Source organism: Phocoena phocoena, chromosome X (assembly GCF_963924675.1).
Source record: "Phocoena phocoena chromosome X, mPhoPho1.1, whole genome shotgun sequence".
Classification (NCBI taxonomy): Eukaryota; Metazoa; Chordata; class Mammalia; order Artiodactyla; family Phocoenidae; genus Phocoena; species Phocoena phocoena.
In genome coordinates this window covers 20,629,636-20,643,063 of record NC_089240.1, presented here as the reverse complement: position 1 = coordinate 20,643,063, position 13,428 = coordinate 20,629,636, and the positions used below count along the sequence as shown (strand labels likewise).

Here is a 13,428-nt window from a genome sequence, read left to right as displayed (position 1 = left end):
TATTTCTGAACCAGAATAATGACACGCTCTGCAGAAACTGTTTGTGTGCTATTACGCTAAGCCCAGCAATAAGAGCATTTAGGAACAACACAGGCAAGCTAACGTCACTGTGAGAGCTGACTTTTGTGCCAAGTATTTGTTTGTACCTTTAAAACGATCTTATCACAGGATTTTCCATCTTGTTCCCTGGTTTCTCACACAGAAAGGAGGGAAAAGGGTCACAATGGAAGGCACCTCCCAGAGGATAATAGGAGCTGCTCTACAACACTAATTCTAGCATTCACTGCCACGACGCTATAATTTGCAGATGTGTAAAGGTAGATATTACTGTGCTAAATAAGCAGCAAGGAGGCATGCTTCAGTGTTCTGCACATTCAATTACGATGATGCAAGATGCACCCCACTTCTACGCATTTATACAACTGTCTAGTCAAAAATAAAAATAGTGGCCCTACCCTCTACATAAAAGTTTCCTAGAGTCTGCCTCAAGAGATCTAAGTATGGAATCATTGTTAGTTCATTAAGGCTTCCTAAGGCTATAAAACACGCACGTGCACGTGCATAGGCATGCACGGGCACACGCACGCACGCACACACGCACACAGCGGTCATTTGGACTGGACATCTGACTATGCTTAAACCATGCAGGACCTTCACAGCTGAGAAAATCAATAGCAGAGCTATCATTAAAAGTCAGAACCCCCACACCTTGTAAATCACGTTTCCTAAAACAAAAGGGAAAAAAATATTAGAGACAGAGGGAGAACAGTATGGAGGTTCCTTAAAAAATTAAAAATAGACCTACCATATGACCCAGCAATCCCACTACTGGGCATATACCCTGAGAAAACCATAATCCAAAAAGATACATGTACCCAATGTTCACTGCAGCACTATTTACAATAGCCAGGACAGGGAAGCAACCTAGATGTCCATCAAAAGATGAATGGATAAAGAAGATGTGGTACCTATATACAACAGAATACTACTCAGCCATAAAAAGGAACGAAATTGGGTCATTTGTAGAGATGTGGATGGACCTAGAGTCTGTCATACAGAGTGAAGTAAGTCAGAAAGAGAAAAATAAATATTGTACAATGTATTAACGCATATATGTGGAATCTAGAAAAATGGTACAGATGAACCTATATGCAGGGCAGGAATAGAGATGCAAACGAAGCGAACAGACATGTGGACATGGGGGGGGGGAAGGGGGGGATGAACTGGGAGATTAGGATCAGCATATATACATTAGCATGTGTAAAACCGATAGCTAGAGGGAACCTGCTGTATAGCACAGGGAGCTCAGCTTCCTGCTCTATGGTGACCTAGATGGGTGGGATGGGAGGTTGGGGGAAGGGAGTTCCAAGAGGGAGGGGATATATGTATACATATAGCTGATTCACTTCATTGTACGGCAGAAACTAATACAACATTGTAAAGATTAGCTGAAAAATCTCAGAAGGTACGAGGAGAAGGTAAAAAAACAGTGAAAAAATACCAACTACTTTCAAAAGAGGAAGGGAATGGTAAGACGTCACTGAGAGTTGAAGGAAGCTGACACACATCTCTTCCTCTCCTTGACAGCATTCGGGGGTATTGGGAAGAAGAGCTGGGGAGGCGTGGGCCCTTTGGGACTCTCTGACTACTGTCCCTGGGGCATTTGGGGGCGGAGACTCCAGTGCCTTTTTGCTAGAAGACATGGAAGAACTTCCAGGCCTTCTGATAGTTTGTGCTGTCTGCCTTGTTTATTTTTTCTCAGTCTTATTTTGAGCCAGAAAGAGCTTCTGCTTGGGTATGCAGACACTTAGAGAATTATAAGTGGGGTCCACAGGGCATGAGACAGAAAGCTATTAAAACATGCTTTCTCCACGGGGAGGAAAGAGACCTTCAGGCTTCCTGCTAGGGTGCCTAGCCAATTTTGCCATGGTAGGAAAGGTAACTGATTTAAGACTAATATCTCATTGAGGAATAAAGATTATATACACCTAGCTGGGAAAACTATTTGAATATAGAGGTTATGAGTATAGCAGATCAGACACTGAATTCATCCAGGAAGGCGGTGTGTGATGGGCATTAGCGCTGGAGATGGGGAAATACACAAGTACTACGGATTTCATATGAAGAGACACATTATTCACAGTTGCTATCTGTAAAGTTGGTATGAATTCAATATAAAACAATGTTCTTGCTCGGTTATGAAGACAGGTGATTTTTGGTCTCTTCTCTCTTTTCCCACATTTTCTCAATTTTCTTCAATGAGCACTTTTTATTATTTTGGTAATATGGTATTAGTCCTCTTGACTGACCAAAACAGAAACAGAAGTTGGATGATTGACAAAAAAGTTGGATAGTGGGAAACCATAAAATGACTACAATTGTAAACATTAACTTAAAATACACACTTGAATACACAATTTATTCCTCTACCAATCTTTTCATATAAGGCCAATGTCTCTCCTTTGAAGAGGCGTCAGCTTGGGGTTCCAGATGATACTTCTTAGATAAACAATATCACACACATCTATGAATTCCAATTCCTATTTCTTTAAAGTGCAAGAAACTTAAAGATACTTGTCAAGCAATCCGAGTGCAGATTCCTTCTGGGATTTTTACTCAGTGCCACCCTGTCACCTAGAAGTTATCTTGTTCACAGTCATTTCATTACATTTTTAAGAATCTCTTCTTTATCAAGTCTTTCCAAAGCATTCGACTTGGTTTTTACGGAAATAAGTCTCTTTTTTGTACTCACATTTCTTCAGTTTACATAACGTATAAATAAATTATGTATACTTATACATATTCATGTGGTATAACTTACACCAACGGTGTGAGGACAAGTAAGTGACCCTTAGTAAGCATATGTCTCACCAAGTGGAAGAAGCATCAGGGCATTCTAGAAAATATGACAAGCCAAGCGTCCTCAGTGTGCTGTGGGTATGATTTATGATTTATGAAGGGAATGAAGGCGGCAGAAGAGCTGATGATGCAGAAGTTGCTTTGCGGGTTCATGCAGTTTCAGAATCTGAAACCAGCCTTCACTGTTGTCTTAAGGAAAGAGGCTATGAAGAAATGAAAAACACGGTTTGAAAGAAGCGGTGGGGAACAGGGAGCAGCGCAGTCCTTGCCCCTCGCCCCACGAGTGTGAGGGTAGAAGTGTGCTGGGGGAGGTGACATGCCCCGTGGCAGAGGGGCATGGGGGGGTGATCATCATGGGATACAGCTTTGCCAGGAGCCCAGGCTTTAAGTTGTGCCAGATGAGTGGTAGGAATGGTTACGTGAGAGGATGGGGTAAAATGTGTCCATGGTAACTGGTGGACTCACTGGGTATAAAGTCAAAGGGGGCAGGAGAAAGAGGGAAGATAAAGCTGTGAGTGAGCGCGGGAAGAGGGAGAGGCTGGGAGGCGACCTGGCCCAGGGTCAAAACCTCGACTAAAAAGGCCAAAGAAAGCAGGAGGCACAAACTTCTAGTTTCTTTCTTTCTTTCAAATACTGATCCAACTGTTTTGCACACAATCTTCCGCTAGTGTTTGGTATGAAACTTCTGTCCCTGAGACGAGTGATGCAAGCGTGGATGAGAGTAATTCCAGCCCTTGAGGAATTTACACCCCCATTAGAGCGACCAACAGAAGTACAGAACGATGCCAAGACCAGGCAGGATGTAATAAGTCCAGTAAGAGCCACACAGACAGTAAGTGCTCAAAACAACAGCTTCTGCTCTCCTCCAGCGTCCAGCCTCATCCTCTGATTCACTTGAGCGCTGCTTCATCCGTCTGCCCTAACAACTGCCAAGAACTCTCCGTTACTTCTCTACTTACACTGACTCATGGTTAAAATCTCTCTAAAAAGAATTAGTGAGAGACTTTTTGTGAAGAAACAATGAGATGGTAAAAAGGAGTATTTTTTTAACATCTTTATTGGAGTATAACTGCTTTACAATGGTGTGTTAGTTTCTGCTGTATGACAAAGTGAATCCGCTATATGTATACATGTATCCCCGTATCTCCTCTCTCTTGCGTCTCCCTCCCACCCTCCCTACCCCACCCCTCTAGGTGGTCACAAAGCACCGAGCTGATCTCCCTGTGCTATGCGGCTGCTTCCCACTAGCTAGCTATTTTATATGTGGTAGTGTATGTATGTCCATGCCACTCTCTCACTTCGTCCCAGCTTACCCTTCCCCCTCCCCGTGTCCTCAAGTCCATTCTCTCTCTACGTCTGCGACTTTATTCCTGTCCTGCCCCTAGGTTCTTCAGAACCTTTTTTTTTAAAGGGAGTACGTTTTTACAACTTTATTATGAAGAATTGCAAACGCTGACGGAAGTGCAGAGCACACTGAGGAGAACCCTAGTGCACGCATCACCAGCCTCAACACTTCTCAACACAGCCTGATCTTTTTCACTGCCCTACCTCTTGATAATTTCGAAGCAAATCCCACAACGCATTTGACATCATGTGTGATATTTCAAAATACCTCTCTTGAAGCTAGGACACCTTAAAAAAAGACAACCACAATACCAATATGACACCTAAAAAAATTAACAATATTTCTTGAAATATTTCATCAAATATTCAAGGGTCTTATAAATGTCCTAAATGTTTTAAAATATTTTATAATTTATGCCAGAAACAAAAGCAAAGGCACCAACTTATTATATATAATCAATGGTATAAATGAGAAGGCAAATGACTCACATGACGCCCAAGGATGCTCATGAACTTGTCTACCTACAGCCCTTCCTGGGTGCTAGTGCTGCTTCAGGAGCTCTACATATATTATCTCACTTAACCCTAGGACATAGCTGAATTGCCAAGAGCACCATTTTATTGATGACGAAACTGACGCCCAAAGAGGTTATGTAACATGTCCAAGGTCACCTAGCTAACCTAAATGTCTATCAGCTGATGAACAGATAAAACAAAATGCAGTCTATCCATACAGTGGAATATTATTTGGCCATAAAAAGAAACAAAGTACCGGTTTATGTTACAACATGGATGACACTTGAAAACACTGTGCTAAGTGAAAGAAACCATTCACAAAAGACCACATACTGTATGATTTCATTTATACGAAAGGTCCAGAAAAGGAGTATCTATAGAGACAGCAAGTACTGGGTTGGCCAAAAGGTTTGTTTAGCTTTTTCCGTAAGATGGCTCTAGTAGTAGCACTTAATGGTCTTTAACTTCATTTGAAACAATTTTGTTAGATTGTATGTGACAGCTGTCATATCAGCGTGCATTTAAAAAAAGACATCAAAATTGGTGAAATTTTGCGTAGCCGTTTAAATATTGAAGATGGAAGAAAAAAAGCAACATTTTCGGCCTATTATGTTCTATTATTTCCAGAAAGGTTAAAATGCAACTGAAACGCAAAAAAAGATTTGTGCAGTGTATGAAGAAGGTGCTGTGACTGATCGAACACGTCAAAAATGGTTTGCGAAGTTTCGTGCTGGAAATTTCTCGCTGGAAGATGCTCCACGGTTGGGTAGACCAGTTGAAGTTGACAGCGATCAAATCAAGACGTTAATTGAGAACAATCAACGTTATACCATGTGGAAGATAGCTGACATACTCAAAATATCCAACACGAGCACTGAAAATCATTTGCACCAGCTTGGTTATATGAACTGCTTTGATGTTTGGGTTCCACATTAGTTAAGTGAAAAAAAACTTCTTGACAGTATTTTGGCATGCGATTCTCTACTTAAACGTAATGAAAATGTTCCGTTTTTAAAACAAATTGTGACAGGCGATGAAAAGTGGATACTGTACGATAATGTGGAACGGAAGAGATCGTGGGGCAAGCGAAATGAACCACCACCAACCCCACCAAAGGCCGGTCTTCATCCAAAGAAGGTGATGTTGTGTATATGGTGGGATTGGAAGGGAGTCCTCTATTATCAGCTCTTTCTGGAAAACCAAACGATTAATTCCAACAAGTACTGCTCCCAAGTAGACCAACTGAAAGCAGCACTAGACAAAAAGCGTCCAGAACTAGTCAACAGAAAACGCATCATCTTCCATCAGGATAACGCAAGACCGCATGTTTCTTTGATGACCAGGCGAAAACTGTTACAGCTTGGCTGCGAAGTTCTGATTCATCGGCCGTATTCACCAGACATTGCACCTTCGGATTTCAATGTATTTCAGTCTTTACAAAATTCTCTTAATGGAAAAAATTTCAATTCCTGGAAGACTCTAAAAGGCACCTGAAACAGTTCTTTGCTCAAAAAGATAAAAAGTTTTGGGAAGATGGAATTATGACGTTGCCTGAAAAATGGCAGACGGTAGTGGAACAAAAGGGTGAGTATGTGATTCAATAAAGTTCTTGGTGAAAATGAAAAATGTGTCTTTTATTTTTACTTAAAAACCGAAGGCACTTTTTGGCCAACCCAACAGATTAGTGGTTGCCTAGGGCTGGGGAGAGGGGTAGTAGGGAGTGACTGCTAATGGCTATGGGGTTTCTTTTGGGGTGACGAAAAAGTCCTAAAATTGGATCATGGTGATGCTTGCACAACTCCGTAAATAAACCAGAAACCCCTGAATTGTACACTTTAAATGGGTGAATTGTATGGCATGTGAATTGTACCATAATAAAGCTTCTTTAAAAGTAAATTACCGAAAAGTTGACCATTTCTCAAGCCAAGGAATATTTATTGACCATCTACACAGGCATATACTAAGTTCTATGCGAGTCACAAAACAAGTATAAGACAAACACCCTGACTTCAAATTGCTTGCAGTTCAAGAGAAAAGGCACATATGCAATATACTATAATGCACTTTTGCTTTATGAATGTGTGCCTTTTTTTTCTAAGGGCAGTCAACTACCTGAACCAGGCTTTCTGAATCATAAAAGCCACTGGGCTAGGGCCAGATGAACATACAAGTGGTGATAAGACCAATCCTGCTTCCCTTCCCTGCTGGGGGCCTACAGAGGGTTATCTTGTGAGAGAGAAACCTACATACAGGGCTCTTAGCGTGCTGAAGCTGAGCCTATTCACTTGTAACTGAAGTAATGTGAGTACATGTTTTCTAACTAAACAGAGGCCAGGGCAGCCTGACAAGCCTAGCCTGAGCTAAGGCCACCGGGGGGATGCCCAGGGTAACCAAACAGCACAGGTTTTCCTTAGCTTTAGCGGCTGAAGATCTGGTCTGTTCCCCCACTGGGGAGGCTGCCCACATGGGGCACCGTCCCTTGGCCCTCCAAGCTCCAAGAGCAAAGGTCACTCTGCTTGAGGCAGGCCTGAGAGCTCTGCCAAGGAGACAAGGCCCTCGTCTGCCTCCTAGGCATTTAGCTACACAATCCAGAAAAAGTAAGAGCAACAGAGATCCCAATGAAGGTCGGAGAGAGCTATGGTCCTGAAACTAGTACGGTGTGTGTTTAGATAAGGAGAGGAGGGCCACAGGAGGAGACACAATCTAGGAAAGAGGACAGTCTGGGGATCTGAGGCTGCAGCGAATAACCCTAACACCGAAGAAAACTGAAGAGGTCCAGGAACCTGGTGGATCACTTACAACCAGGAAGGCTTTCTGGAGCTAGCATTTATCTTAAATGAAAAATGAGGAGACTGCTGTTCAAATTCCAAGTGCCCAGGCACTAGGAACGTATGGCTCTAGGGTTCTGTTCTACCCTGAGGCTGCTGGAACAGAGTCCAGATCCACATCCAGTGAACCCGTGAAGCCCAAATGCCATGTAGATTCTAAAACCTGGAGTGCATGTCAGAAAGATATATACATTTTACAAACACGTGAATTCAGCTGAATTTTGTAACAGGGGTTTGCATTCTCTGAAATTTTCAGGCAGTGGTGGCAATTGAAACGTAGACTCTTAAGCTAACAAATATTTACTGTTTAGCTAGAACTATAAGAAAAGCCTTAGTCAATGAAGTAGAAACTCCGATTTTGAACATTACTAATTATGCATCGCTTCCCTGAGCCACCTAGAAAGAACAAGGCATATTTGGATCAAATGGCTTGGGCCCAGAGTGGCCTGATGAACCAGCAAACAGTTCAGCGCCATAACCCTACAGCCAAGCGGCCTCAACGAAACCACAATCCTACTGGAACCACAACCGCTAACGTTACGTTGGCCTCCTTACCTTTCACAACATCAGCCACGTTGCAAGTGGGATCGATACTTCCTATGTGTTTGGGATGCGCAGGATTGGTGTCACCGCCAAACAGAAGTGCTAAACAAACACAAGAGAAAAGGGAGAGGATTAAAAACACAGAAGGCTAGGATGGTCAGACAGAGAAATATGGGGCTTGTAAGCTTTGACAAGATTTTCTTATTGTGAAAACCGTTTTAGCATCCACAGTGACTTAGAGCAACAGAATCCACTCAATTGGTGGGTGATCAGCTATCAGACAACTGAGGAGGAAGGATGTGCTGTGAAATCTGCCAGGTGCAGTTAGCAGGTCCTAAAGCAGTGACACGGGCCGGGTATCCAATGCGCTCTCCCCAACACAACGTGACTTGGATGAAAAAAACTTCCTTTCATCCTCAGCCAAGTTTACCCACCTTCTCAGCACTACCCTAGACATTTATTCCAACATTCACTAAATATTTAGAAAATGCAGTCTGCACCATTAGACCAGGCTTGCACAGGGTCTTCACCATGAGCACTTCAAATCCCTCCATCGTGGAGCTTATTTTTCACCGTACTACACACGAACGCTCTTTGTGCAAGCGTTTTTAAAAGTACATTTAACTACTTTCATAATATACAAGGTTTGCAAAATTTTACTTCTGAAAAAAACCAAAACGACCCCCAAAGAAAAAAGTAATCTGAATTCAAATGTTTATATGTGTAGCTATTTTTAAATCAAACAAAAATTGGGAATAACTTAGACTCCACGAAAGGAGAATGCTTAAATAAAATAGGTAGAGATTTTAATTATGAAAAAGGACAAGTATGGGCATTAGGCCAACACATAAAGTGCCAACTAATTAAGTGGAAGAAAACCAAAAGGTGTGCAAACTTAATCAACGATCGAAAAACATGTACGTATATATGTAGACACACATATGTAGGTCAGAAAGAAACTGTAGTTATCTAAGTAGTTTAAATAGTATTTGGGTTCTCTTTTTTCCCCTATAAATTTCCTGTAAACTGTCAAACATTTACATTTTAAACAGACACACATTTAGAACAAACCCACATTTAATAGCTGCATAACATTTGGCTATCCAAATAAAACACATTAGTAAAATAAAGATGCTCTGTCCATTTTCTGACTCAACAAAGAGGGTGAATTGGACTCTAGACACCTGGATGCTTTTTCATAAGAATTATGAAATCCGACAAAGAAACACGCTGAAAATCAGTTTAAAAGCTTCTGTGGAGAGAATTTTAGTTGTTGTTGTTTTTTCTTATCTGCTTATCAGCCCAGAGAGGAGACTAAAACTCTCAATACAAGATTAGGGTTTGACAAACCCGCTTAATCTGATTTCACTGATCACTGTGAAATAAAAGATCCATGCTCATACTGCCAACTTGTCAGTTCAATATTGTTAGTATCAATGTTTTTAAAACCAAAAAGGAAAACATGTGACGTCCTGAATGAAGACGAGAACAGACCCTAGAGACACTGAAAGTATTCAGAGATGAACACCAGGCTGCCATTAAAGCCGGTCCCTCACCCCCACCAGGAATGTAACAGCAGAGGCTTAAAAGGCAGGCAGTGGTCCTGTCTCAAATATGAGCACCCAAAAAGCCTTTCAAGGATTTCTTTTAACAGAGAGTTCTAATGATTAGCTTTTTCATAGATAGGACTCACTTAGGAGAAACTGAACTAGAAATGAAATTTCTGGACAAAAATGCAGATCAGTAAATTAAAAATGAAGCAACAGGAAAACATTTCGGAGAAATCACTCTGGTTATCTTTTCAAAACTGGACCAAGAAAAGCCAACTTACTGTGCTGGTTAATAAGCATGCGGAAAGAGATGCGGTTGGTATAAAACCGGTCCAGAAAATACTGGATGTTACTGCTAATGAACGGATCAAACCCAAACTTCTCCTTGTACTCGATCACTCCTTGGGCCATTGTAGGAACCACATCATTGTGTCTATTTCTGACTTTAATTAGAACTTGTAGAAAGCTGTGTGGGAAGGAAAGAAAAAAACGGTCAAAATGGTCAAAATCTCATGGGCTAATGTATAAGCTTCCCAGGTCTATCTCAGTACTATTTACCTGTTGGTATTTATTTTATAAGGCAGAGACATCATTATCATCATAGGCTACAAGGAAGTACTCACGAGAAACTAAAGTATTACTCAGTTTTTGCTTGAAACTTTCTACAGAAAGTCTTCCTTCAGAGATACAAAACGTAGAAGGTTCTAGTAAAGAAAAAAAATGCTCAAATGCCTTTTTAGGAATCCACTGACTTTCCAGATAAGTGATTACTAATAAAACAGATTCTATAAATGTTTGCTGAATACATAATTGCAGAATATATTAATATTTCTTCTGACAACATGAAGACAATCCCAAAAATCTCCAAGGATTTATCATGGAGTCTTAAAGAAATAGCTTCCATGAAGAAATAATGTCAAACTTTTTAAGAATAAAATTTTGAAACGAATTTCCCTCAGCAGTAAAATATGGTGATGAAATGTAGATAGAACAATGGTGATTAAGACAAACCTATTCAAGAATTCCAGTATATTACTGTAAAAGTGCAGAGGGAAAAATATATTGAGGATAGTAACTAAGAACAGAAAGACAAGTCAATGGAACCTAATAAAAAGCCTGGAACCAGGATCAAGGGTGAATGAGTATGTGTGTGTAAAAATTCAGCATATCGATAAAGTGACAATATAAGTCAGTAGGGAAACAAATTAGTTGGGACAGCTGGCTAACAATTTAAGTCACACCTCAATTTTAAACTTTAAGCCCCGAAATGGGTTTTAAAAGACTTAAATGTAAAAGGGTGAAACTGTAGAAAAGGAAAAAGAAAATCAGCTGAATAAGTATATAACCTTGGAGTAAAGGGAGGCTGTTCTAATACCAAAGGCAGAAACCATGATGAAACAAATAATAGGACTATGCAGGATTTCAGCAATTTTATAGGGACACACATTATAAAGTCAAGAAAAAGTGAAAGCTGGGAAAAATATATTCACAAGAGTTACTATTCTTAGTGAAGGAAAAGATGACCACCCTAACAGAACACTAGGCAAGGGGCCTGGTATCAATAGAAAATGTACCAGAGGAAACGCAAACACCAACAACTTCACCTTCAAAATAATAAAAGAAAAGCAAATTAAAACAATGCAACACTATTCTCCGCTTACAGACTGGCAAAGAATAACCACTGTCAGCCAGAGTGTGGGAGCGTAACTGATGCATCATTTCTAGGGGCAATTGAGCAGCCTATATCAAAAGCCCAAAGAAAGTCATTCCACTCCCAGGAATTGATTCTAGGAAAATAACTGGACAAGGCCAACAGCTGCATTTAAGAGCTGTTCTTTAAAGCACTGCTTATAGTAGCAAGAAAACCACGAACTATTCTAAAAGCCAATGACAGGAGGTCAAATCACATGAGTTATCTGCAGATGGACCACTATGAAACTACTAATAATGGTGTAGATCTATAATGCTGACACTGTTATTTTTGTAGAACACACACACACACATTCTACACATATAGAAATATATATGCCTAGTTAAAAGTGTAAATGGAAGGAAAATGTTAACAGTGGTTGGCCCCCGGTAATGGAAATTTGGAGTAACCTTATTTACCCAAATAGTCTTATTTTTCTCAATGATGAAATATTTCTGTAACAAATACATATGTGCAAAGACAGCAAAGATGAATAAATCAACTCAGAAATTATAAGGTCATAATATTCTCAAGAAATTTTCTAATGGACCATTTATCCTTTACATAATGCTCTTCCCATCATATTCATAAATTAAATATTACTAAACTGAAACAATTCATTACAGTAGAAAAGTGCCTCAACTTATCTGAGGGGAGGAGACTTGCTTCAATGGTTCAATTCTCAGACTACTTCCCCAATTCTGGGGCTCTTCTAAACTTTATCATTATGACAAACATCCTTGTCCTCTAAGCTACTTTCACTTTACTTAAGTGGTTTCCCTGCCCATGACTGCTATATAACCTCTCACTGATAAAAAGAAAAGGCTGCTACGATGAGCAGAACTCTCCACTCCTTCCTTCACTGCAAACATCAGGCTTCTACAATCCCAAGTCTCTTAACTAGCTTCACGGCAACCTGGACAAGTTACTAAACGTCACTGAGCGAGAGCTATTATCATTACAATCTCGTACACGTTGGATCCAGCACTTGGCAGTTTCCAAAGCAGGCTCGCGTCCATAAATCGCATCTGACTGATAACCTGTTCCAGAAACTGAGACAGGACTCCAGGAAACACACAGAAGAAATTTCATATCATAAACTTCCACAAATCTATATCCCAAAATTTGAAGCTATAGAGGTCAGTCCTAATTTGGAGGATATCAGCCAAACTGTCACTAGCTAATGACTGTTGAGAAACCAAACTTCTGAGTTCGATTTAGTTAACTTTGATAACTTAAATGACAGCAAGGCCTTACAACAAGGAAAACATTACAGCTGGGGGCTCTAATCCAATGCCTCCCTTTCCACATTTCATAGACCCATTAGCAAAACACCTAGCAAAGTATAAAACAGGTCAGGACTTTTTTCCCTTTGTATTTTAATCTGTAACTACATTTCAGCTAGCTACTCATGACTCAGACCAGCAGTTCTGGCAGTATGGTGCACTGCAAAGAGCAATGTACCAAGGAAGAGGAAACATGATTTACAGATCCAGCTCTGCTCCTAACTAATGTTACAATCTTGGGGAAGTCACCTCACATCTTGGACCTCAGTTTTCTTATCTGTGAATTGAGAGAGCTGGATTAAATGCCTCCAGCTAAGGTCTCTCACGTAACACGGTGCTTCTTAGTTCTTTTTATGGAACAGCTACATGTAAGGCATTTGGTGTCACAATGATGTGGGTCAGGTTTCTACTTAGAAAGAAATTCCTCAGCACAACAGAAATAATATGTCCATAAGGCCTGCCATATGCATTCACTGATGGGTACATGAAAGAGGAGGAAAGTAACGTGAAGGGGACACAATTTCTCTTGGGGGTGAAAAAACCACACTCAGAGCTAGGGTCAGCGTTTCCCGGTTAAATGAAAAGGAAAAACCAGAAATATTTTCCATCAGCATGAGAATTTAGCAGCCTTCGTGCCTAACAACAGCAACAGAATTCAGAATAGCTGTTATGTTAATAGCATACTCTTTTACGCTGCTCCAAAATAAAAGCATTATTGATGCTCTGAGCTCAAATGTAATATCGCATTGAAAATTTAAAAACAAATTGTAAAGGACTAAGTACATAAACTCATGTACACACAGAGGCCAGTG

General features: G+C 40.5%; 1 protein-coding gene across 1 annotated transcript in view; it reads right to left on the bottom strand.

Annotated features, from left to right (window-relative positions):
• The window catches only part of PDK3 (pyruvate dehydrogenase kinase 3), a 67,022-nt gene that overhangs the window by 26,248 nt on the left and 27,346 nt on the right, over positions 1-13,428 (bottom strand). Inside the window, exons 4-5 of the mRNA XM_065900086.1 lie at positions 9,922-10,106; positions 8,103-8,192 (exon numbers count right to left, since the gene is read on the bottom strand). Coding sequence (XP_065756158.1) covers positions 8,103-8,192; positions 9,922-10,106 — 275 coding nt within the window. The remainder of the gene's footprint in view (positions 1-8,102; positions 8,193-9,921; positions 10,107-13,428) is intronic.